The sequence below is a fragment of the Eretmochelys imbricata genome, chromosome 3, assembly GCF_965152235.1.
Source record: "Eretmochelys imbricata isolate rEreImb1 chromosome 3, rEreImb1.hap1, whole genome shotgun sequence".
Taxonomy (NCBI): domain Eukaryota; kingdom Metazoa; phylum Chordata; order Testudines; family Cheloniidae; genus Eretmochelys; species Eretmochelys imbricata.
In genome coordinates this window covers 199,199,802-199,227,306 of record NC_135574.1, presented here as the reverse complement: position 1 = coordinate 199,227,306, position 27,505 = coordinate 199,199,802, and the positions used below count along the sequence as shown (strand labels likewise).

Below are 27,505 nucleotides of genomic sequence, written 5' to 3'. Positions count from 1 at the left end.
CTCCACCCTGCTCTGCACTGTGGCTGATGGATAACTTTTTGCAAGATGTAAAGATTCCTATGGAAGAGTATGTCTTAGAGAAACAATTCTTATGTAACTATAAAAAGTCACACAATGCATATGTATTTCATAAGAAAGCCAGCAATGTAAAAAATCTAGATATAGTGCAAAAGTTGCCAGCTAACTGCCTGAGCTGAAAAGGGGCCAGTTAAACTGGATGTATTTATAGTACATGGAAAACTTGATAAAACTAGAACTGCCAATAAAATTCTAAAATAGGCATGAATAGTTGTGGGCAAAGAACAAAAACAGCCACAGCAAATCTTCCCTAAAATGTTTTATCAATAGTCAGATATACAAGTACTCAGGATTTCTTGAGATGAATGGTGCTAAGTTAAATCAACCCATGACATTTTAGGCAGACTCAACCTATTTTAAAAAAAAAGCATGAATGCCAAATTGATAAGAACTGTACTTACATTGTTAAATTAATTTGGTGAAGAGTTAGGAAATAGATTTAAAGATTGAGTCCAGTGCTGAGTGCTGTAATACTTCGGTTTAATTTCAGTTGTTGGGTTTATTGTGCTGGTGCTGGGTGGTGTCAATGGCCTGTGAGGTACAGGAGGTCAGACTGGATGATTTTGTGGTCCCTTCTGGCCTTAAACTCTATGGGAATGTCTACATAGCATTTTGGAGCAAAGCCTCCCAGCCTCCCTCCCTAGGCTTCAGAGCCCAAGCTCCAGCCCAAGCCACAACTTCAAATGCTGTCTAGCCATCTATTTTTACAGCATTAGTGCGAGCCCCACTAGCACAAGTCTGTCAACCCGGGCTGGAAGGCTTACTCCAAAATGCTGTGTATACACGCTCTATGACTCTGTGGTGTAAAGGCCATCATACCTGCGTGCTATGGGTCACCCTCTACTCTAATTTACACTGGTCTTATCTGGAGCAACTCTACTGACATCAGTGGAGTTATTCTGGATTTAGACTAGTGCATCTGAAAACAGAATTTGGCCCAGATATGATCACTTTTCTCCTACTTCAGAAAATGCAGATTTCTGACTCTAAATCATAAAATATAGGCAACTTTCATAAAAATAGAAGTTAAAATAGTAATACAAATCCTGGCTATTCTATAACTAATCATAAATCTTTAAAAAATATAATATTTACCTCAACTGCATTTTGACATGATCTAAACACTCCAGTCCCTGCAGCATACATCTGAGCCAAATAATAAACAGCAATCGGTTGTCCATTTTGAGATGCCAAGTAAAAATATTTGAAGGCAAGTTTATAGTCTTTCCTTACTCCAGAGCCAGCTGCAAATCAAGTTGAGATTGGAGACTTCAGTTTTTGTAAAATTACAAACTACTGAATGCATCCGATGAAGTGAGCTGTAGCTCACGAAAGCTCATGCTCAAATAAATTGGTTAGTCTCTAAGGTGCCACAAGTACTCCTTTTCTTTTTGCAAATACAAACTAACACGGCTGCTACTCTGAAACTACTGATTCATGCAAATTTTTAATTAAAAAATGTACAGTACTTACAGTGATACATGACTCCTAGCTGGAACTGTGCATCTGCCAAACCTTTCTCAGCTGCTATATGAAAGTATTTAAAAGCTTCAGTATAGTTCTGAAAGGTAATTACTCTCCATTACTGAAAGTTCTAGGTACCTGCCAGCATGGTAAGAATTCTGTGCTCATGAAAAAGACAAGTTTTGTCCCACTTTTGAGTGGCACAATTTAATGACAGAATGTTCGCTGTATCCCAAACAAATGAAAAACAAAATCAAACTAACATTTTTCCCCAATGTGCAGCTTGTATAGTATCTGCTGAGATCAGGGTCCTGATTCTGATCTCACACCAGTTATACTCCATAGCGTTGAATGTAATAACACCTACCATCGTTTTTCATTTATTTAATTCGACTCTGGGCCTCATTCTGCTCAAAGTTACACTAGTATAAATCAGGAGGAGCTCCATTAAAGACACACAATGGTGTGTTCATGATAGTATTCAGAGTACGAGAAAAATTACTCATATTTGCAGTGCTATAAACATATTAGTTGTACCACTTGAATGAGCTATATTATAGTTATTTGAGCTATAATCTCCTATTAAAGAGTGTTTTAATCCATAGTTGATATTGATTAAACATTTTATTTTCTTGTATTTTTACTAGTTGTATTGCGAAAAACATATTTGAAGTGACTAAAATAATTCTTACCACTGGAACACCTTTTCCTTGAAAATAAAGAACGCCTAGCCCCCATAGTCCAACTGCATTACCCTAAAATAATGTATTAAGTTTGAATGTAATTTTTCATTAAGACACTGAAAAGCACTTGCAATAAAGAAAACACCTATCATATAAGTTACTAACCAATTAGCTATTCCTGCTTTTCTTTTACTATGATATAGTGAACTTAGAACTATGAATTCTGATAATGATTATGAATCAATGCTAAATTAGTATTCTTATTCTGATGAGTCTCATGACTGCTTGTAGAGAGACACCATACCCTATGTTTAAAAAGTGGCTTTCATTTTTGTTATCCATATGTCATTTCATTGCCATTAATAAAAGTGGCTTCAGTGGATGGTAAAACTAGAGCAGGGTGTTCTCCTCCCTGCCCTCTTTCCCCCACAAAAACTACTACTAACAGGCCCTGACTGGATCTCAGGGGCACATGCAGGGAACGCACTGTTTGTGCAGGGATTTCCTCTCCCACTGGAAAAGGAGATTCTGACATGTCTATGGTAGCAACCCTCATTTTTGGACACTATGCAGGAGTCCCCGGGTGTCTGGACTAGAGGTAGACAGAAAAATTCTGATGAAACACTTTTTTTCAATCAGCATTTGCTGATTTGTCAATCTTTTGTGGAGATGGTTTGATTCTGATGATGTTTTGACAGAATCCTGCCTGGTTTGTTGCCTACTCAACTCCTCAGTAGCCTGGCTCCGCAGCATCTTGCCTCATAGGCTGACAGGGAGCCAGGAACCTGGGAACCACAGCTTCTCTTGATTCAGGCTTCCAGGGTCCCCAGCTCTGGGGCAGTCTGTTAGGTAGATTGCCCTGGGGGTGGGGTTCCATTCCCTTTTGGAGAGAACATCAACATTTGCGGTTTTCATTCTGAATTGGAATGAAACCAAATTTCAAAATATAAAAATTCCCTGAGAAACAGAATTAGCTTTTTCTGCGCAGCTGTAGTTTGGATTCACATGAAAAAGAAGGGGCTGGAAGGTGGTCAGTCTGGAGGAGATGTAGGCAGACAGGGGTGGGTGCACATTTTTCCTTCACTGGCTCTAGAGAGTTCAGGCTGTATTATTTCCATGCCATCCTCCCCATATTAGAAACCCTGTTGTAATGTGGGGCATCTGAAAACAGCTGTCTGCTGAAAAAGCACAGTAGTGATCTCCATTCATGCTGTTCTGTTAGTAGATGTTGGGGGAGCATTAGCACACAGAGAGGTTCTGAGTGAATAGCCCCAAGAGACATTGGGGGGTCAAACCCATGTTCTGCTCTACAGTGGGGCACAAAGACCCCCCAACATAATGATTAGGGAGAAATCTCCACAAATAAAAGGAAGATTGTCCACCTCAGTTTCATTGCAGAAATTTCTTCGGTTTCACACCACAGATGGTGCCAGCCCAATACTAGATATTTCGAAAGTCCCTTTTTAATGCTCTATTTCAACAAGTGTTTGGTTCTTGATTACTCACTCTGGAAGATCTTATTTTGTTCTTTGAATATTTAGCAGAAACAATTGTGTTTTGGCCAAAGTAAGCGATCACCCAGTATTTAAGCTATTTAAGCTTATTTAAGCTAACTGACAAATGCTAACAGTCTTTCACCATCTTGGCTTTCTCATCTTGACTCTTTCCTTAGCTCTCTTTGATGTTCTCTAGTGCAATATGAGTTGTACACACACTCCTTCTCTATTCACTGATTATTAGATACAACAACTATTTAATTTGCCTTGTTTGTATCTTGGTAATACAGTATGTGATATACCCATGTGCATTTAAGCACAATGGGGTGAGTTAAGGATGAAGTGACTCATAATTTGTTGGCTCTGTCAGAACCACTTTTTTTCTGCATTGGTAGGAAGATGCATAAGATGACGGCATAGGTCTTTTTCATCTCCAATTTCTGTGACCCTGTGATTTTAAAACTTACTATGTAATTTAACATCAAAAAGCTCAATAAGATCCTATTTTTTATGCAGGTAGATCTGAATTTTTGTATTTGCTGAATCTATGTAGCCAGATGGAGATTTTGGATTCCTTTCTCACATTAATCAACAAGAAATCCAAAAAATACATGCCCTATGGATGGACTGGGGCAAATGACTCAAAATTTCAAATATGAGCTTAGGGAATCCCATTCTCCTGACCAAATAAAGCAATCACATACATATTAACAAACATTACCCTAATCAACAAGGAAGCCACTTTTGCTAAGAAGCATCACATAGGTTTCATAGGAAAGGGGAGAAGAAGTGCTCCAGCATAATCTGTATACACTGAGTTGTCACAAGGTAAGATGAGAAAAATAAATTACAATATTCATACAGGCAAAAGACATGGTCATTAAAGCATGCTTTTCCTGTACTGCACTGGGATCAAATCCAAAACTTCCAGAGATAGCACCATGTCACAGGGTGGCTAGCACCTTAATGGGACACAGGACCAGCCCCCTCCTGTAAAACAATGAGCTTGCCTCCCTACGTGGGGAGAATGAGGCTGTCAAGTGATTCACTCAGGCCTGGGGTAGATAAGGAAGAGGCCTGTAGAGAGAAGAGGGCTGATGGCTAGTGTTGGCAAATGCCTGCAGATACAGCAGACAGCCATTCTTCCTGTACTAGTGTCTCCCTCTCCTGCAGGGAACCCTGAGTGAGCAGATGAGGGAGACACTACCACAGGAAGAATGGCTGTCTGCTGTTCTTTCCCGAATGGGGGAAGAATAAGAAAAAGATAGTAGTGGTCAGCTGAGGGAAGCTAAGGAAGGTTACAACCGATTGGTATTAAAACAGCCCTGAGGAAAACTGTGGGATTCCTCTGTGGAAAAGAGAAGATGGCACAGAACCAGAGAGAACAATTTATCAGATAGGAGGAACTGGGTCCAGCTAAGGACTGGGTGGAAGAGACTTTATTTTCAGTTGATTTTGGTTTTAATAAAGTAGACACCCTGAAGGGGAATCTTGTGCTATATCTTTAGACTAGGGTTGCCAACTTTCTAATCACACAAACACAAACACCCTTGCCCTGCTCCTGCCCCGCCCCTTCCCTGAGGCCCCACCCCTCACTCACTCCATCCCACCTCCCTCCATCGCTTGCTGTCCTCCACCCTCACTCACTTTAACTGGGCTGGGGCAGAGGGTTGGAGTGTAGGAGTGGGTGAGGGCTCCAGCTGGGGGTGCAGGCTCCAGGGTAGAGCCGGAAATGAGGGGTTCAGGATGTAGGAGGGGGCTCCAGGCTGGGACAGGAGGTTGGGGTGTGGGAGGGAGGGAGGGAGGGGTCTGGCTGGGGGGCAGGCTCTGGGGTGGGGCTGGGGATGAGGGGTTTGGGGTGCTGGAGTGGGCTCCGGGCTGGGGCCAAGAGGTTCGGAGTGCAGGAGGGGGCTCAGGACTGGGGTAGGGAGTTGGGATGTGGGAAGGGGTTCAAGGTGCGTGCTCTTGAAGGGGGTTTGGATGCTCAGGCCTGGGGCAGGGGGTTGGGGTGTGGGAGGTGCTCTTCAACTACGGGCGGAGCTCTTCTTGACCTGCTGCTCACAAACCGGGAAGAATTAATAGGGGAAGCAAAAGTGGATGGGAACCTGGGAGGCAGTGACCATGAGATGGTCGAGTTCAGGATCCTGACACAAGGAAGAAAGGAAAACAGCAGAATACAGACTACAGAATACAAACCCCAAAAGCAGACTTTGACTCCCTCCGGGAACTGATGGGCAGGATCCCCTGAAAGAATAACATGAGGGGGAAAGGAGTCCAGGAGAGCTGGCTGTATTTTAAGGAATCCTTATTGCGGTTACAGGGACAAACCATCCCAATGTGTAGAAAGAATAGTAAATATGGCAGGTGACCAGCTTGGCTTAACAGTGAAATCCTTGCTGATCTTAAACACAAAAAAGAGGCTTACAAGAAGTGGAAGATTGGACAAATGACCAGGGATGAGTATAAAAATATTGCTCGGGCATGTAGGAGTGAAATCAGGAAGGCTAAATCACACCTGGAGTTGCAGCTAGCGAGAGATGTTAAGAGTAACAAGAAGGGTTTCTTCAGGTATGTTGGCAACAAGAAGAAAGCCAAGGAAAGTGTGGGCCCCTTACTGAATGAGGGAGGCAACCTAGTGACGGAGGATGTGGAAAAAGCTAATGTACTCAATGCTTTTTTTGCCTCTGTCTTCACGAACAAGGTCAGCTCCCAGACTACTGCACTGGGCAGCCCAGCATGGGGAGGAGGTGGCCAGCCCTCTGTGAAGAAAGAAGTGGTTCGGGACAATTTAGAAAAGCTGGACATGCACAAGTCCATGGGGCCAGATGTGTTGCATCCGAGAGTGCTAAAGGAATTGGCGGATGTGATTGCAGAGCCATTGGCCATTATCTTTTAAAACTCATGGCGATCAGGGGAAGTCCCGGAAGACTGGAAAAAGGCTAATGTAGTGCCAATCTTTAAAAAAGGGAAGGAGGAGGATCCTGGGAACTACAGGCCAGTCAGCCTCATCTCAGTCCCCGGAAAGATCATGGAGCAGGTCCTCAAGGAATCAATTCTGAAGCACTTAGACGAGAGGAAAGTGATCAGGAACAGTCAGCATGGATTCACCAAGGGAAAGTCATGCCTGACTAATCTAATTGCCTTCTATGATGAGATAACTGGTTCTGTGGATGAAGGGAAAGCAGTGGACGTGTTATTCCTTGACTTTAGCAAAGCTTTTCACAGGGTCTCCCACAGTATTCTTGCTAGCAAGTTAAAGAAGTATGGGCTGGATGGATGCACTACAAGGTGGGTAGAAAGTTGGCTAGATTGTCGGGCTCAACAGGTAGTGATCAATGGCTCCATGTCTAGTTGGCAGCCGGTATCTAGCTGAGTGCCCCAAGGGTTGGTCCTGTGGCCGGTTTTGTTCAATATCTTCATTAATGATCTGGAGGATGGTGTGGATTGCACCCTCAGCAAGTCTGCAGATGACACTAAACTGGGAGGAGTGGTAGATACGCTGCAGGGTAGGGATAGGATACAGAGGGACCTAGACAAATTGGAGGATTGGGCCAAAAGAAATCTGATGAGGTTCAACAAGGACAAGTGCAGAGACCTTAACTTAGGATGGAAGAATCCCATGCACCGCTACAGACTAGGGACTAAATGGCTAGGCAGCAGTTCTGCACAAAAGCACCTAAGGGTTACAGTGGACGAGAGGCTGGATATGAGTCAACAGTGTGCCCTTGTTGCCAAGAAGGCCAATGGCATTTTGGGGTGTATAAGTAGGCAGCAGATCGAGGGACGTGATCGTTCCGCTCTATTTGACATTGGTGGGGCCTCGTCTGGAGTACTGTGTCCAGTTTTGGGCCCCACACTACAAGAAGGATGTGGAAAAATTGGAGAGAGTCCAGCGAAGGGCAACAAAAATGATTAGGAGTCTGGAACACATGACTTATGAGGAGAGGCTGAGGGAACTGGGATTGTTTAGTCTACGGAAGAGAAGAATGAGGGGGGATTTGATAGTTGCTTTTAACTACCTGAAAGGTGGATCCAAAGAGGATGGATCTAGACTATTCTCAGTGATAGCAGATGACAGGACAAGGAGTAATGGTCTCAAGTTGCAGTGGGGGAGATATAGGTTGGATATTAGGAAAAACTTTTTCACTAGAAGGGTGGTGAAACACTGGAATGCGTTACCTAGGGAGGTGGTGGAATCTCCTTCCTTAGAAGTTTTTAAGGTCAGGCTTGACAAAGCCCTGGCTGGGATGATTTAGTTGGGGATTGGTCCTGCTTTGAGCAGGGGGTTGGACTAGATGACCTCCAGAGGTCCCTTCCAACTCTGATAGTCTATGATTCTATGATTCTAGGTCGTAAGGTGTGTGGGCTCCGGCCAGGAGGCGCTTACCTCGGTCAGCTCCCAGAAGCGAATGGCATGTCCAGCTTCTAAGCTCAGGGGTAGTTAGGTGGCTCCACGCAATGCCCCTGCCTGCAGGCACCGCCCCCGCAGCTCCCATTGTCCGTGGTTCCTGGCCAATGGGAGCTGTGGAGTCAGCAGTCAGGGCAGGGGCAACGCACAAAGACCCCCTGGCTGCCTCTGCACCTAGGAGCTGGACACACTGGTCACTTCCAGGAGCCACGAGGAGCTAGGGCAGGTAGGGAGACTGCCTTAGCCCCGCTACACCGTCGACCGGACTTTTAGCGACCTATTAAAAATCTCCCTGAGCTTTCAATGGTCACCAGTAGATCGATGCCAATTTCATCAGACTCCCGGACAATCCAGGAGGGTTGGCAACCCTACTTGACTGTCTAGAGTTTTATTAAGGAGTCCTGAGAGAAGGGAAAACAGAGGCAAGATGCCACAGAGCCACTCCAGGCCATGCGGGAGCACCTGTGAAGAGGCAGCCCTGCAACACACCATAACAAGATCACACACTACTTTGCTGCTGTGGTATTGTATGAAGAGGATTTTGCAATTTTCATGCTAAAGAAGGCTAATGATTAGTCACTAAAGAATTCATTAACCTGGCCAAACCTGACAAAGCCAACAACTCTGCTAAGTACCCAAATAATTTCCAACTTTCCTTTTCTTAGCAAGATCATTTAAGAAGGTGGTACTATCTCAGTTGTAGAAGTACTTGTCCTCTGCCAATATCCAGCATCTCTTTCAGAACAGGACATGGCATAAAAATTGCTCCTAGACTAAAGGATCCACTTGTTTCTATCAGACAGATCATAGTGTTTTCATGGGCACCTGCTATTTGTCATCCATTCTACATGAGACCACTTAGTGAGTTCTTGTGATGCCTTGGACTTTAGTGAGAATTGAGGATGATTAGGACCTTCCAGAATTGGGGCTTTAGTTTGCACACAAACTAACAGTTCTACCTCCTGTTTCTACTTCTCCAACTTTTCTGCTAGCTTTTCCATTACCCTCAACTTCACCAACTTCATAACATAGGACTATATTTCATAGGCTTCAGAAGTGTGCTATAGTTACCGACTTAAAAATCTACACTGAATAACATTTCCATTAAATGGAAGAAATGGACTGCATGCTTTCCTCCTGTAATTTACACACTAATTGAGGTGTAAATCAAACACACTCTTAAAATATTGTATAAAAACAGATACTTTTTCTTATATTACCTTTTCAGCTGCCATTGTGAAGTACTTAAAAGCAGAAGCATTACTCTGTGTCACTGCAACACTTCCTTCTAAAAACATCTGATCAATATAAAGAAAAGGAGATATTTGCTCCTTAGATATGTGTTATGAATCCCTGCCTATCCAGTTTCTCATAAAAAATATAAACAGTAGGACAAAGTCTGCTCCTACTTCCACTTGTACATCCCCAATAAAGCCAATGACATTGTACAGATGTAACTGAGAACAGAACTTTGCCAGTTCTCTCCCACTCATGAGTTTTTTCTGATTGGTTTAATGTTCTAAATTTTTATTGATTTATACTGAGTATACACTAATAGAATCATGTTAATTACTTGTTTGTAACTTGTTTTCTTAAAAAAGCCTTTAGGTTATTTGTAACAACTTCTGAGGCCAAGATTTTCAAAAGCATCTGGTGATTTTTGGGTGCCTCCTTTTTAGTGCCCAAACTGAGACATTCTTATTTGGAGATGAAGTTCAGAAAGTGGTCAACACCCTCCTCTGGAAATTAGGCCCTCATGAGGCATCTCAAATTGGACACCCCAAAATGGAGGCACCCAAAATAATGATTCCCTTTGGAAAATCTTGGCCGAGGTAGCTTGAAGACATATTTTTCTCTACAAGTTTTATCCTTTCAATAGCTAGCTGATGCTGATTTCCTTCCAGGGTTTCTATTACAGCTGAAATGTAAATGGGGTTTTTTGCTCATCAGCACTATTAAGTTTCAGCAGAGTTCAGTGTATAAACAGGGAGTGACATTGGTTTTGTGATGAACCATTACTTTTATATATTTTTTTATTTTCACTTGGTGACAGAATAGCAAAACTTTATAAGTATTCCACTAGATACAAATATTAAAGTACTTTGGGCCCCAAACCTGGCCAATATGACAACATCGCTTTAAAGTTCTATTCCACTGTGTTATTTTGATCATGATAAATATTGTGGACCTAAGTCAGTCCTCTGTTCTACCTGTGGCATCTCATCGAACTCAATGCAAGTGAAGACAGAGGTTGGCTCTGTGTCTTTACATACAGATATAAAATTAGTACTGGTTTGAAATAAGTAATTCACTTTATGTAGCATTTCAACAAACATTTTCAATGATGGCTTTGGTCATAAATGAAATGTATGTCTTTGGTCATCTGTCTCTTTACTAGTAGGCATTTCTTGTTGGCATTACAGTAACTAACTCTAATATACCCTGTTCTACACTGAGTTATTAGATACCTGATTTCTTAGGCCAGATTCTACAGCCTCACTCTGGGAAGTGGATGGGGAGGAGAATGGATAATTTGCTACACCCCTTACCAGGTGTCAAATATTTGTCTACCCCCCATATGTTAGCTAAGTTCTGCTGAATTTTGATGCTGCCACCTTCTGTCCCTTTCTACCCACTTGCTCATGGTAGAGAGTAGCAGTTGTGTGGAGCCTGTTCTGCCCCCAGTATCTTGAGCCAAGATGTGGGGTGGCTGTATGGGGAAGCAAGGGGAAGGTCCTAATACCCTTGCACCCCTAGGTGGCTACTTTAGGTTTAGCCATTATCTAGTCCTTGATTGTTGCAATTTACCAAATTAATCTCATGAAAAGTAATACGTACCTTTCCCAGGAATGCCATACCATGTGTATTCCCTGCTTTTGCTGCCTTTAGGAAATAGTAGAAAGCTTTCTGAATAAAAAGCAATAACAAAGTTACAATTTTTCACCTGAAAAAGGTGTTTTTTGTAAATTTCAACCAAGACAAATGTTTTGCACAGCTTTACACCTCCTCTTGATTTAGACAGACCAGAAAATGTCACAACGCAACACTGAAAATAGCTTTACACATTTAGGCTCTGAACCTACAAACGCTTACACACAAGTATAATTTTATGCCCATGTGTAGTCCCACTCAATAGGACTATTAATGCATGTTAGCCTTTGCAGAATCAGGGCCTTAGTATGATAGGTGAGCGGTGGCTGAATCAAAGGTAAGAACAGAGCATCTAGATCCGTTACCTAAGAAGAGTCTGACCTTAGACAGGAACAGATTGACAGTGTTGAGGCCACATGAACAAATTTTTACAAATTCTTGTTATAGTGTATGTGACCATAAGAAAAAAAAACTTTAGTGTTCCCCATAATGTGAATTAGCTTTCAGAAATATCATTTTAATCTTTAAAATACATCCCCTCCCACAATTATCAATGTCAGTTTTGTGTCGGAAAACACTCAGATAAGGACAAATTGTCATCAGTGTAAGAACATAAGAATGGCCATACTTGGTCAAACCAAAGGTCCATCCACCCCAGTATTCTGTCTGCCGACTGTGGCCAATGCCAGGTGCCCCAGAGGGAGTGAACCTAACAGGTAATGATCAAGTGATCTCTCTCCTGCCATCCATCTCCACCTTCTGACAAACAGAGGCTAGGGACACCATTCCTTACCCATCCTGGCTAATAGCCACAAGTATCACATGCAAGTATCACATGCTTTTTATATGTACATGAATTACAGTATATGTCTTCTTACAAGGCCAGTCTTAGGCACAAGGAACTGCTTAGATCTTTGGATTTTTGAGGACCCTGAAAGCTGCACTGACCCAGTAAGTCAAAAGTTGTCAGATCTTCTGCTCCGACAGCAAGAATAGAAAGGGAAGAGACTAACTGCCTTATTTGCTCTGCTCCCGACAGATAGAAAGGGAAGAAACTTGCCTCTAATTTCATTCTCTCTCATATACATTCGCTGTAAATATTTAAAAGTTATCTTGCACTAAAACTTTTTTGGATGCTTTTGCGTACTGAGCTAATTATGAAGCCCAGATATTTATTCTGAGCCCACCCACCTTCATAACCATGCTAACTGAAACTCTGCAGAAAAAAGTCTTTTTTAGTGTATAATGGGGTTCTTAATTGTACAGAATCAATGAAGTTAAATGACTTTCGTTTACTACAGAATATTCATATATGCAAATAAACTGGCGGTAGTGAACACTAGTGTTGCAAGATTTAAATCCTCAGCTCTTATTTAAATATACCTACAGAATGATCTTTCTCTAGTCCCTTCCTTCCTGCAAGATGTAATTGTCCAAGAAATACCTAGAAATAATTATTCAAATTTTATTTCAGCAATATTCTTTGTCTTTCTGAAATCCCAGAAAAAATACCGTAAATTCCCATTGGGCAGAAAATAAAAGTATTGAAAGTACTTTATTACTGACTTCTGAAAAAGTAGTATATCTTGAAAGCTTTCATACAATGGAATAAATATTGTAATGGTTTTGGCATAACCTAATAAAATTATTACTTCACTATACTACACACTGCACAAACACATGGTTCATGCCTAAAGAGCTGGCTTTTAATGCCCTAATCCTGCAATCAGATCCATATGAGCAGATCTTTGTGTCTGCATGGAGTCCAATTGAAATGAAGGTTATGTGCCATGTAGGGATTCCCCCATACCAAGGAGTCTCCTGTACCCATGTCCCCTGGGTGCCGAAATTCTGTTCCCGTTGACTGCAGCGCTGCAGGATAAGGCCCAATATGACAAAACATTTGTAGTTCATGAATACTGTCCTGTCCCCAGAAGTCAACATTTTTTCCAGAAAAAAGTATCTTAGCTTTATACACTACCTGTATCTGTGTGTCTCCTCTTTCAGCCAAAAACTTATAGTATTGGTGTACATCCCAATCTAAGAAGTCATTGTTAGAACTCAGATTTTCTGATTTTTCCATCAGTCTCACTTTTTCTACTGGCATTTCTTCATTTTTTTCTAATTTATTAGCAACTGTTAATAAAAATGACAAGACAAGAGTTGACATAGAACAGTGGTATTATATTTAGCAATTTAGAGATTATTAATGTGGATGGTACACTACATAGAGTTTCATGAAATTATGCAAAAAAATGGTTAGCCAAATAAAGTCAAAAGATGTACCAAGTATAACATTCAGTACTACACTTTTTCCTTTTTTTAATAATTGTCATACTGTTCAGAAGGGTACTGCTCACTTATGGAAATAACGCAATAGCACTGGACAGGCCACTAGGGGTATATTTTCTCTTTTTAGATATGGTTGTTTGGTTCTAGCATTGTTTATACAGTGCTGAATTCAGGAAAAATGATGGTATCTGCCCCTGCCATCTAGATCTTATGTAACAGGGGCAATGGAGGAAACATGAAAAGCAGACTATTGGATTAGCAAATTGAAAAGACACTTAAAAGGGCTAATGACAAATTCTCATAACAGCTACAACACTTAATGTAGGACTGGATTTCAACTAACAAGTTGAGAACTAAAAATGGACAACTGTAGACAGTGAGGAGCAGATGAAGAAACTTCTGCTACTTGTTTTATGTGAAGCAGAACAAAAGCGAGGAACTTGGAAGAAGGAACAGTGCCTATACTTGCATTAGAAACTTCACAGTTTCATTGGTGCATCTGCTTATTATGTCATGCAGATGGAAGGCCAATTTGGGCTGACCTGAGAAATGGTAACCATGTTTATCAAAATCACATTCATTCCTGCCAGCAATGTACTGGTTATTGCTGCATTTATGCAACTTCCATAAAGATGATGTGTATGTATTTGAGGAACTAGAAGTAAGATATAAGAATTACTTTCATAACTTGTATATTAAAGTCAATAATTCTTGGTAAGAGCATAGCAATAAATGACATTTTATATATGTTGCATTAAGAGTAAAATTGATCAATGGGAAAGATAGCATGGAAATTAATAATAAAAGATACTTTAATTTGGTATATATGTAATGTTGGTTTTCCATTTTTCTTATAAAATATTATGTGAAGGTCACTTTATAATTCAAAGAGAAAGAATATCTTTACCCAGTCAAATTAAAGTTAAAGTTGAGAATGTGACTTTTAAAAAATTAACAGCATTATAATTTAATAAACATCAGTGAAATGCTGGGAGTTCAATAAACATGCAGTGAACATTTTAACATCAGTGTTAACTTTGCCCGTTATCTCTGCCCTCCCTCCACCAGTACACTGGAGAGCCTCACCAGTTCCCACAAGAAACTCAGTCATCTCTGTTATATAAATAACAATATATGGCTTTAAAGTTTATGATAAAACCTACATCCAGTTGATGTGGGACATGTTCACATATAAAGAGGAATGTGTTTGGGCAAGCTTATAACTCAAATGGCTGAACAGGTTTTGCCTCTAACTTCAGTGAAGAAATATAGGTATCATGAGCTATGGCTATGTTGGCTTGGTTTAAAACTTCTATGGAGCCTTAAATGTGGTTCTCTTTGGGTTTATAAGCTTGAATGTGGTTTGGGAGAACCATGTTTGAGGCTACCATAGTTGTGGAGCTTCTAAAGTTCCAGTGTCAGATTAGTTTCCATGATTAGGGCAGGGGTACCCAGTAGAAATTTGTCTGAGGTATAACTTTGCAGGTAGATGCAAGGTAGATGCAAGGTAGATGCAGCCTCCCTCATGCCATCAGAGATTGTGCTCAGCCCCTTAAACTGGTGGCACTGGCTGGAAAGTGGCATAGCCAATGATGTCCAGGGTGTGTTTAGATTCACTTCCTCTTGTGAAGATGGGGATGCCAAAATCAGGCTTCTAATGGAAATTGTCTTAGAACTTTAACTATGATGTCCCTACCACGTTTCCAAAATCTTATTGTAATGACTATCTGAAAATACAGAATATTAATGGAACTCATGAGATTGCAATACTACATAGCTTAAACTCTACCATTAGATATATGTGCACAGCTCCTGTAGATCTTAATGAAAGCTGCATCTATGCACCTGAGAGCAGAATCTGGTGCAATATATATATATATATATATATATATATATATATATATATATTACCAGTTATGAATGAGAAATAATTTTCTTCATTTCACATATTATTTTTCATTTGTTCTAAAATGAGGTATGACAATAGTAATAACATGTGGATTGCTTACTGAAATATGCCACTTTCCTGTAATTAGTTAGTGCTGCTTCACAATTTCTTGGAACATTGATTCCGACCCAGTAACGGTATCCCTAATATAATAAATAACAGATATTTTTCTTATTCTTTAACCTTTGGATTATTATACAGAGAACAAGAAATAGAGCTGCCAAATATATAATTTACAAACCAAAATCATCTGGGATATCAAATTTCCTCCAAGACTTCCAAATGTGTAATAAACAAGTGCCTAAAACATAGAAACAAAAAATTATACAAGGTATGAAGAAACAAAACCAGTAGTATTTTTGGTAAGTCCTTTCTTTAATTTTTAAAAGACTAGCATATCACTTTTTATTTTTCTTACCTTGGCTTGATTATACTCCATTCCTATGCCATATGAAAACATAAATCCTAAAGCCTGCAGCTCCAAAATAAAAGCACATGTCAGTACATTTATTTATGTGTGGTCATTCATTTTGTTTATACAAGTTGAAACAGATCCTGCCTGTTTTATTTTATCGTATGTAATTTCTTTTCTGATTTGTGAGGGGCTTTTAAGAGTTAAAACTCTTCTAACTGGGGTTATGAAGTACTCATTTAGTTACTTGCTATGATATTTCCCCTTTTTTGTTACCAGTCAGGTGAGCAGGTTAGGTTTGTGTGAAGCATGACTCAAGATAAGATTAATCTTAGATAACTGTTAAAAACTAAAGAAAACTATATTGGTTATTATTTTGAAACTTGTCTAGTTGAACTAACAGAGACAGTTTCCTCCAACAAGGTTGTATCATTTAGTTTGTTAGGAGCCATGAGCTAAACTGAAGCACCGAAACCTTGTTTCAGGGTTTATGGTGTAGTAAGTAGCACCGGCTCAAATCAATTCTGACTAGCACTGGTTGAAAATTTTTAGACAAAAAAATTGGTTTTGACTAAACAAATTCTATGTGAAAAATTTCATTTTTGAAATGTTCAATATTTGGATTTTGTTGAAAAAATAAAACTTTCAGTTTTCTAACGAAAATCCAAAAATTTCCATAAAAAATGAACAAAACTGGAGGGAAAAACTTAATTTTTTGCAGTGGGGCAAAGAAATCATGTCATGACTAACTCTACTTTGTACACCAATTCATCTACTGTAACATGATAGGAAATGCCTCTTATTCCTTTGAAACTTTAATAGATTAGTTAAAAAACAGGTTTCTGTGAGAGACTGGAGTGGTCTATCTGGGCAGAGGATTCAGAAGACACAGCATTATAGGGTAATTTACGTGGTCTAGTGGATACAATAACTTTTAATTTCACTAGCTTCACTAAGGAGATGGGTTTCTCCCTAGGCTTCAAAATATCCAGGTCCTGAGCCTATAGAGCAGTGGTTCTCAACCAGGAGTCCAAGGCCTCCTGGGAGGCCACAAGCAGGTTTCAGGGGGGCTGCCAAGCAGGGCCAGCAGGGCCCAGGGCAGAAAGCTGAAGCCCTGCCACATAGGGTTGAAGCCCAAGCCTGTGCCCCGCCATCCGAGGCTGAAGCCTGAGCAATGTAGCTTTGCGGCAGTTCCTGTGGCATGAGGCCCCACGCAATTGCCCTGCTTGCTACCCCCTAACGCTGGCCCTGGCTTTTATATGCAGAAAGCCTGCTATTGTGACATAGGTGGGCCATGGAGTTTTTATAGCATGTTGGGGGTCATTTGTACATTTTCCTCAGAAGGAAAAAAGGTTGAGAATTCCTGCTATTGAGGGCTAACAGGAAAGCCATTATGTTAAATAACTTTTCAACAGTGGGGAACAATGGGTTTGGCTGTGACAAATGGTGTTTTTAAAGCCATGCAATAAAAGGAGAAAAAGTCCACGAGGGAAAATCTATGCCCATTTTCCTGGAACATGGACAGCACAAATGATTACCATACACATGGATTTGGGGTACTTGTAGTCTGTCATGTCAGTAACTTGGTTTCCTGGTGTTATGTGAACACTGTCCCTCTGCATAAAGGACCAAACTACAGTAGGACTGGGAAGTGAGGATGATGCAAGTCTATGTCTGTTTATGAAGGGAAAGTCTCAAGACCCTAATATGACTAAGAAACCATGTTACCTAAGGACCAAAGTCAATGGGAGTCTTTCGACTGACAGTAATGGTCATTGGATTGGGACCCTATGTGAAGAAAACTTGAAGTCTTTTACCTTCACACAGTGCTCCATGTTTAGAAGTCCTTTCAATGAAAAATGTCTAGGGATAATAAAAGCCTTTGGGATCCTGATGCATCATAGATCCAAAAAATGAGCCTTCAATGATCACACTTTCCCCAGGATGGAAGAAGTGGGAATATCTTTTTGTTAAATAGTGTTATTAGCTTAAGTCAGATTTATTAAATCTATCCATCCATGCAAGGCTCCTATCACCTTGATATCTCAGGTCCAAAATTCAATACCCAACAAAGCCAAAATTGAATGAGCTTAGTAAATCTTCATATTTCATTCTGATGAGAAAGATGCTTCTCTGAAAATAAGACAGTGAACTGGGAATATTTTTGGATATTTTTGTACAAATGGCCCAGACACAGGTGGATACTGAAATGTGCAATGTCTGACTCAGTAAAAAAGTTCACATAGTGAAAGACCAAATGTTTTCATTTAATATGATCTCACAAGTGAGCCACACTATCGGGCCAAATGACAGACTGACACCTCTGTTCTCCCATTCTGAATAACTTCAGTTCCCATGAAGAGTTGCATTTAAATACTCCCTGAAAATGGCTGCCACTAATTCTAGACCAGTTCAAATGATCCCATTGACTGAACTGAGCTTTGGATCAGTCCTTTAAAGAGTCATAGATCCAGCAATGAGTATCCAATGAAACAGATGTTTCATGGGTAAGGCTGGAAGAAACTCATGTGCTCTGATTTTGTTGTGGAAACTGCATCTTTTAACACAAACCACAACTTTTTATAGTTGCTGCAAACTTGAGTGGCATTGTGATCCTGTGCACCAGGTCACAACCTCACTCATTCACAGTGTCACAACAGATGGAGAGGAGGCCGGGCCAAATTTGAGTGAGAGGTGTTGTAACCTGGCACAGTCAAATTTTTCCCCGCACCAAAACGGCAAAGTTTACATTAAAATAAAAATGGGAACATTATGAATAAACAATTTCAGACATAGAGACAAACAGTCCCCTTATAAAGCTTTAAATGCGAGAGATGATGCAAACAGTGTAGAGTCAGAATGTACATTCACCCTATGGGAGAAAAGAAACTGGCAGATAAGCTATGTGTATACACACCTTGAAGCACATGCACGGACTTATTTTTTAAAAGGAATCTTGAGTTTTACGATTTACCCTAGTTAATCAACTCCCAAGGTCATGAGCACACAAGACAACCTGGGATTACATAGTGTACTCTGCAGCAGACATATACCTTTGGAGAAATGCTAGTTCTATTTTCAAATGACTTAACTCTACCTGCAGTAATTCATGTTTATACATTAAATATTTCAATTCTAACACCCTCTTATATTTAAAATGTGATTGTGATTATTATACTTCATGCAATGTCATGGTTTCCACTTTAACCTCCAATTGTGTCTCAGTCCCTTGGCTGTAAAATTTTTGTGATGGGGACTAAAACATGGCATACATGCTTTCAGCCCAAGATCAATTTCATTTCTGTACATTTTGAGAATAAAATTATCTTGTGCATTTGAACTAGGAAAATATGTAATTGGGTTCTTTAAATTATTTTTGCTTCCTGACATTCTAACTCAAAAAAGAATTTTTAAAAGTGTTACATGTTTACATTAGTGATTAATGACAAGTCACATGGCTAATTTAGGAAATTTCAAATTGTTACTGTGACCAAGTCACCTCAGGCTGGAACAATGAGAGGCAGTATGATTAGTGCCCAGAGAAAGGGAGTGCCTTGCTTCACTCTATGAGCAGGGGCAGTCAATTATTTTTTGTCAAAGTCCAAAGTTCTTGGTCAAGGTATAATCAAGGTCCAGATTTCAGAGAAAATAATAAAAAATAACAACAATAATGATACTAATAATAAGTAAATACTAATTTTTGGGGGTCTGTTCAAAAGCATCTGGAGGTCCAGATTTGGCGTGCGGTCCACCTATTGATTATCTCTGCTCTACAGTGAATGCTCATGTCATAAATATAAAAGGAAGGGTAACCACCTTTCTGTATACAGTGCTATAAATCCCTCCTGGCCAGAGGCAAAACCCTTTCACCTGTAAAGGGTTAAGAAGCTAAGGTTACCTCGCTGGCACCTGACCAAAAATGACCAATGAGGGGACAAGATACTTTCAAATCTGGAGTTGGGGGGGGACAAAGCATTTTTGTCTCTCTATGTGACACCTTTGCCAGGAACAGATCAAGGATGCAAGTTCTCCAACTCCTGTAAAGTTAGTAAGTAATCTAGCTAGAAAATGAATTAGGTTTTCTTTGTTTAATGGCTTGTAAAATTTGCTGTGCTGGAGGAAATGTATATTCCTGTTTTTGTGTCTTTGTTGTAACTTAAGGTTTTGCCTAGAGGGATTCTCTGTGTTTTGAATTTGATTACCCTGTAAAGTATTTACCATTGTGATTTTACAGAGGTGATTCTTTTACCTTTTCTTTCAATAAAATTCTTCTTTTAAGAACCTGATTGATTTTAAATTGTTCTTAAGATCCAAGGGTTTGGGTCTGTGTTCACCTGTACCAATTGGTGAGGATATTATTATCAAGCCTTCCCCAGGAAATGGGGTGTAGGGCTTGGGGGAATATTTTGGGGGAACAGGACTCCAAGTTGTACTTTCCCTGTTCTTTGTCTAAAACACTTGGTGGTGGCAGCGTTTTACCTAATCCAAGGGCAAAGACTTTGTGCCTTGGGAAAGTTTTAACCTAAGCTGGTAGAAATAAGCTTAGGGGGTCTTTCATGCGGGTCTCCACATCTGTACCCTAGAGTTCAGAGTGGGGAAGGAACCTTGACAGCTCATTTCCAGAATGGCTTTGACAGTCTCCAGGATGTTTCAGATTCAGCTTTCACTAGCCAGAAGGGTACTTCTAAGACATGATGACTTTGGGAGAGATGGGATATCTAAAAAAGTAAAAACTGGAGGGCAGCTGAGAACTATGTCCCGTGTGGGTGGGTGGGTGGGTGGATGGATGGATGGATGAGTAGGTGTGAGAGAGAGAGAAAGAGAGAGTTGAGGGGGAGAGAGAGTAAAGTAGTTTTATATTAAAATCAATTACTGCAAATGATACATATTTTTTCACTATATAGTTAAAATATTTTAGCAGGCTTACTGCAAACATTCAATGGTTACCTATTAAATTTAGATAAAACGCTCTTCTCAGATCCACAGGGTGGATTGTGACTCATACTCTGCTCTCCCTGCACGGACAGATCTGTCCCCGCACCAAAACTTTTAAAATCTGATTTGCAAAGATGCCATTAGAATAATCTCCATATAAACAGGCACTAATTAACTATTATAAAACTTGTCTTCGACAGAAACAGAGGACCCAAGAAATTCACTATTCAGCATGATACTCCCCCATATCCTCCAAGCAAGTTTGGTGTTGAATTATGCTGTTTAATGTATGGTCAGTGGCTAATAAATTTTACCATCAGCCATGATTTAATCAGGGATGAGAACTCTGGCATAGCATCGATAACTGAGATATGGCTGGATGAAGCTTCACCATGAGTAACTGGCCCAGCTGATTTCTACGAGATATTTAGTTCAGCATGAACTCTGAGAAGGGACTGTGAAGGAGTGGCTGTGATTTTTTTATATCCAATGTGAGACATAGCAGGTTACTTGCTCTAAGGCCTTGATTCAGTAAAGTACTTAAGTATGTTCATAGTTATGCATTTGTGTAAGTGTTGTGTGTGTTCAATTGTGGATTAAAACAGGATCAAATAGAATATGTCCATCTAATGTATTAGTCACAGGATGACATAAGGAAGGACTTAGCGGTAGTTTACAGATCTCCCTTCACCTAGTGCTTCCACAGTGCAGTGCTGGTGATGATTCTTTTGGACTGGTTTATAGCCATTAATGTAATCTGATTACTATAAGGTTGTCCCAGGTGTTTTCCATTAGATACCCTGGCCTTGGAATCTCTTAATCTATAAAATCGGTTCTATGTCTTAATTCTCTCCTTAAATAAATAAATGGAAGAGCTATGGGACCTTAGCCATTTACAGTGCTAGACTATGGCACTGGTCCAAAACAGTAAAACATCATACTTTAAATTGTAGCTATATTTTGCTCTGATACCATTTATGGATCCATCAATTATTTTAATAGGATTTACAGGATTCCACTGGATTTAAGCACTAATGCTATTGTGAGCCAGTGGCTGCAGAACAGCACTTACTTAGATTGAATATTGTGGTGAAATTATAAATTATTTAACGTGTTTCAGAATATTTGGTTCTCTTTTGTAGAGCCTGTCACCATGGAAATTAGGCACTAATGAAGGAAATTCAACAAACAAAAGACAATAAAATGTTAACATGAATGGATCTTGAATTTCATCCTGATGATCTCTAGAGTCTGGTTTTCCCAAGAGGAGCCAAATTCAAAGGTGGAGGCTTTCAACTAACACTACTACTGCTGGCCCTTTGTGGGGAGGGGCAGGGAGGATTCTGTTCCTCACTCTTGCCCTTATATATCACTAGTTCCTCTGCAAATTCCAGGATAGAGGAAGCTCTGGTGGGAACTGAGCAAGATGGGAAAGGGTGGGGGAACAGCACATGCTGCTACAGCCATTTTGGCTTGTACCACAAGCCACTGCAGTAGTAGGGAGGCTGCTGTAATTCTTAGTTGCTCCCAAAGCTTCCTGGGTTATGCAAGGAGGGGCATTTTGTCTCCCACAGAAGCCCTGAATTCAGAGGGTGCAAACATGGCTTAAAGTCATGCTCACTTTGGGTTTTTCCTTCAGTATTGCACCTGCAGGGAGGAACAGCACAGGAGCTGACTGTGGGTGTTCAAACTGAGGTTCTGACAGCAAGCACTTTCAGATGACCTTAACTGTTGTGATACTGTGTACAGTGAGAGGCAGCTGAGATCTTTTGTAGTGTGCCACAGATGGTGAAAGGCATAACAGATCATTGCGCCTATCTTGGAATTCAGGAGTATCATTGGATTTAATAGGACCTTGAGGCTGCCTATTATTCTGGTGAAAGTTGGGAATACCCCATCAATATACAATGCGAAGACTATTATACTTATTGATTCCTCTTGCCAGCCAGTGTCATTCTTGGCTTGCATAGCAGCCAGTTTATTTTCATTCATCTTTGTGTCAGAAAATGAAAGAGTAAGAATGTGGTATCAGTGCAGTGAGAGCAACAACAAATATGTAGGTACAATTTCCATTCTCATCCTTGTTTTCAACTGCTGATAGTGTATCTTTCTGAAACTTTCAATTTCTAGGATGAAATTTGTCATAGTTTATTTGTATGGAATATAAACATAGTTCAGCAGTGGTGACAAGATGGAACCCTGAAGGACATTAAGGTACGGTCCTTCACAGAGGATGAGCAGCTCCACAATAATACTCCATAGGATTTCTCTGAATTGAAGGAGTGACTCCACAGAAGAGCTACTCTGTCCACTTTTGCAAGAGCCTATGGGTGTATCAACAATATTTCATTGACAATCGTCAAAAATTGCTCATGGATTATTAAAATTGTTTTTACAAGGACAAACTTTGATATCGATAGTTTCACTTACATGCCCAGACTGGTAGGGAGCAAGAATAGTGATAGATTATGTGTAGTGGGAGTTGATTTATTATGATCTTTTATATAACCTTCCCTAAAATGGGAGGTTCAAGACAAGATTGGCAAAACAATTAATTTACAACAGTCACTACTTGGGCCAGGGACTAACCACCTCTGGATTAAGCATGACTGGGCAGCGTGTCCTCTGCTCTACCACCATTCATCTTACCTGAGAATTAAGTGAAGAGTTACTCACAGCAAACAAAACATTTGACTTTATTACCATGCTGAAGCAGTTGTAATTAATCAGACTACTTACACTTCATAACGGTAAACACTTTCATTCAACAATTGCCATACCACAGAAATTCAAAAAACCTGATCACTCTGAGCAAGTTTTTTTTTAATCATTGGAGCGCCAGCTTTGTCACTTCCTTGTGTCAGCTGATCTGTGAGGACAGTCCAGGATGAATGAGGAATGAGGTATCCAAGTGTGACTATGTCAATGGCCACAGACAGCTGACTGTTACGATGGCTCCTTTAAACTAGGGGCCTTATTGCTCAGGATTTGAGCAATACATTTCTCTAGGATAATTTTGCAATTTTAAAACTCCTTTGTGGAAAGATGTATGCAGAAATAGGTCCACCACCTCAGCAGAAGTGAGAAGATGGCTTAATCTCACCTTGTCAGATGTGTATTTCTAACTGTGGGGCTGGCAAACCAGCTAACAGGTATATGACCCATAACAATTTATCAAGTGGCATTGCAATTTTAATCAAGGCAATCCACTTATATATAGGTATCAATGAAATGTTAATTAGGCTAGCAATCCCCAACTCATTCTCTTTGTATAGATAAGAATCAAAGAATAGTTGCTAAGTGTATTTGTCTGTGTTTACCTATGTCCAGTTAGAAGTTTATTAGTGTAACCAAATTAGCTTTTAGATCAGGGGTGGGCAAAATAGAGCCTGCGGGCCCGTCTAACATTTCTGTCCGGCCCGCCAGGCTCTTTGCCTTCCCCCTCACAATGTCCAGGCCACTAAAAGTCCCATGGCCCAGAGTTCCCCGCTGCATCCAAACTCCCTCCCAGACCCGCACCCCCTCCATTAATATAGTAGAAATGTGCGGCCCATGACGACTTATCAAAATTTATGGAGTGGCCCCAGTGTGAAAATTATAGCCCACCCCTGCTTTAGATGTTAAATCCTTTTCATGACTTAATTGCCTTACATTATCCAGGTGACTGTGTTCAGTTCACCTTAAGATCAAAGATGTGAGACACTGCAGGAAATTAATAATATTAATTATATTATCTTCAGCGTATCTGTCCCTCTTATAATGAAAGACCGACTAATTGTCATATGCAAATGAGTATTACTAAACTATCTGTAGAAAGAACGAGGAGTACTTGTGGCACCTTAGAGACTAACAAATTTATCTGAGCATAAGCTTTAATGGGCTAAAGCCCACTTCATCAGATGCATGCAGTGGAAATTACAGTAGGAAGACATATATATATATATATATATACACATACACACACAGAGAACATGAAAAAATGGGGGTTGCCATACCAACTCTTAATGAGACCAATCGATTAAGGTGGGCTATTATCAGCAGAAGAAAAAAACTTTTGTAGTGATAATCAGGATGGCCCATTTCAAACAGTTGACAAGAAGGTGTGAGTAACAGTAGGGGGAAAATTAGCATGGGGAAATAGTTTTTAATTAGTGCAATGACTCATCCACTCCCAGTCTTTATTCAAGCCTAATTTAATGGTGTCCAGTTTGCAGATTAATTCCAGTTCTGCTGTTTGTCATTGGAGTCTGTTTTTGAAGTTTTTTTGTGGAATAATTGCGACTTTTAGGTCTGTAACTGAGAGGGGTTGGAGTCATTATCATGAATAGGTCGGAATACGAACGAGAGGCTGCTAGGCAGCTCTAACACCACATTCTACAGGCCATTACCCTCTGATCCCACTGAGGGTTACCAAAAGAAACTACACCATCTGCTCAAGAAACTCCCTGAAAAAGCACAAGAACAAATCTGCACAGACACACCCCTAGAGCCCCGACCAGGGGTATTCTATCTGCTACCCAAGATCCATAAACCTGGAAATCCTGGAAGCCCCATCATCTCAGGCATTGGCATCCTGACAGCAGGGTTGTCTGGCTATGTAGACTCCCTCCTCAGGCCCTACGCAACCAGCACTCCTAGCTATCTTCGAGACACTACTGACTTCTTGAGGAAACTACAATCCATTGGTGATCTTCCAGAAAACACCCTCCTGGCCACTATGGACGTAGAAGCCCTCTACACCAACATTCCACACAAAGACTACAAGCCATCAGGAACAGTAACCCCAATAATGTCACGGCAAACCTGGTGGCTAAACTTTGTGACTTTGTCCTCACCCACAACTATTTCACATTTGGGGACAATGTATACCTTCAATACCCACCTGCGGAAGTGAAGAAACAGACTGGCAGAGCCAGAAGAGTACCCAGTAGTCACCTACTACAGGACAGGCCCAACAAAGGAAGTAACAGAACACCACTAGCTGTCACCTTCAGCCCCCAACTAAAACCTCTCCAGCGCATCATCAAAGTTCTACAACCTATCCTGAAGGATGATCCCTCACTCTCACAGATCGTGGGAGACAGGCCAGGCCTTGCTTACAGACAGCCCCCCAACCTGAAGCAAATAATCACCAGCAACCACACACCACACAAGAAAAACACTAACCCAGGAACCTGTCCTTGCAACAAAGCCCGTTGCCAACTCTGTCTGCATATCTATTCAAGGGACAGCATCATAGGACCTAATCACATCAGCCACACTATCAGAGGCTCGTTCACCTGCACATCTACCAATGTGATATATGCCGTCATGTGCCAGCAATGCCCCTCTGCCATGTACATTGGCCAAACCAGACAGTCTCTATGCAAAAGAATAAATGGACACAAATCTGACATCAGGAATCACAACATTCAAAAAACGGTAGGAGAACACTTCAATCTCTCTGGTCACTCAATTACAGACCTAAAAGTCGCAATTATTCCACAAAAAAAACTTCAAAAACAGACTCCAACAAGAAACAGCAGAATTAACTGGAATTAATCTGCAAACTGGACACCATTAAATTAGGCTTGAATAAAGACTGGGAGTGGATGAATCATTACACTAACTAAAAACTATTTCCCCATGCTAATTTTCCCTCTACTGTTACTCACACCTTCTTGTCAACTGTTTGAAATGGGCCATCCTGATTATCACTACAAAAGTTTTTTTTCTTCTGCTGATAATAGCCCACCTTAATCAATTGGTCTCGTTAAGAGTTGGTATGGCAACCCCCATTTTTTCATGTTCTCTGTGTATATATACATATATCTTCCTACTGTATTTTCCACTGCATGCATCTGATGAAGTGGGCTTTAGCCCACAAAAGCTTATGCTCAATATAAATTTGTTAGTCTCTAAGGTGCCACAAGTACTCCTCATTCTTTCTGCTGATACAGACTAATATGGATGAAACCTGTAAATTATCTGTGAATGCATCGGAAATTGAACGTTAACTTTAAAGTGATGGGTCAGTGTGTCCTCAACAAAGAAGAAACTTCAGTCACATGCTATGCTCAAAATACTTAATAGCTCACTTCAGCTATAAAAGAGAAACCTCAGGCCTGATCCGGCATCTCTAGTCTGCTGAACTTTGAACAGGGCAAAATTTAAGTTGTGGGAAAGAGATCTTCCAATAGTTACTTGGAATACCCTGAAAAATGCAAGTAAATGACTCTAACAGACTTTACATCTAAACTACATTTGGATTCTAACCTTTTGGGATGATTACAGAGAGTCTTTGGCAAGCCAGCAGACTCATCTATCACAGCTACAAACCTGATGTAAGGACCTTGTAAGCATTTGTAACGTATATAATCTTTTAGCTATTCAATAACTCTCTTTTCTTAATAAATCTTTAGTTAGTTTATGAAGAATTGGCTAACATTGTGATATTTGGGTAAGATCTGAGACATATATTGACCTGAGGGTAAGTTTCTGATCTTTTGGGATTGGTAGGATCTCACACATGGTGAATAGGGTTTTCAATAACCTCTCACTATATCAGACCAACTTGTCGAGATGAGAACCAAGGGCTGGAATTCCTAAAGGGGAATTCTTTGTGTTTGGCTTCTTGTTAATCAGTGTGGTACTTCAGAAGCTCTTTTGTTACTGGCTTGGTGAATTTAATTATAGAATAAACCACCAGTTTTGAAGATTGTCTGCCTTTTTCTTGCAGTCTGCCCTGAGTGTGGAATTCTCAGTGTGGTCCATCCCTGGCACCTGGTCACACTAACACACAGGGGTGCTGGAACAAATTTTTATAGTGGGAGTGCTGCGAGTCATTTAGCCAAACTATAAACCCTGTATATAATGGAAACCACTTCAAGCCAGGTGTGGCAGCACCCTTAGTTCCAGAACCTATGCTAACACACTGTT

The 27,505-nt window shown here is 40.4% G+C and overlaps 1 protein-coding gene across 1 annotated transcript in view; it reads right to left on the bottom strand.

The window, feature by feature from the left end:
* Positions 1 to 27,505, bottom strand: part of SEL1L2 (SEL1L2 adaptor subunit of SYVN1 ubiquitin ligase) — a 77,190-nt gene that overhangs the window by 14,790 nt on the left and 34,895 nt on the right. The window contains exons 6-15 of the mRNA XM_077812044.1: positions 15,659 to 15,712; positions 15,482 to 15,541; positions 15,302 to 15,383; positions 12,982 to 13,136; positions 12,388 to 12,444; positions 10,968 to 11,036; positions 9,350 to 9,427; positions 2,235 to 2,297; positions 1,552 to 1,639; positions 1,174 to 1,322 (exon numbers count right to left, since the gene is read on the bottom strand). Coding sequence (XP_077668170.1) covers positions 1,174 to 1,322; positions 1,552 to 1,639; positions 2,235 to 2,297; positions 9,350 to 9,427; positions 10,968 to 11,036; positions 12,388 to 12,444; positions 12,982 to 13,136; positions 15,302 to 15,383; positions 15,482 to 15,541; positions 15,659 to 15,712 — 855 coding nt within the window. The remainder of the gene's footprint in view (positions 1 to 1,173; positions 1,323 to 1,551; positions 1,640 to 2,234; positions 2,298 to 9,349; positions 9,428 to 10,967; positions 11,037 to 12,387; positions 12,445 to 12,981; positions 13,137 to 15,301; positions 15,384 to 15,481; positions 15,542 to 15,658; positions 15,713 to 27,505) is intronic.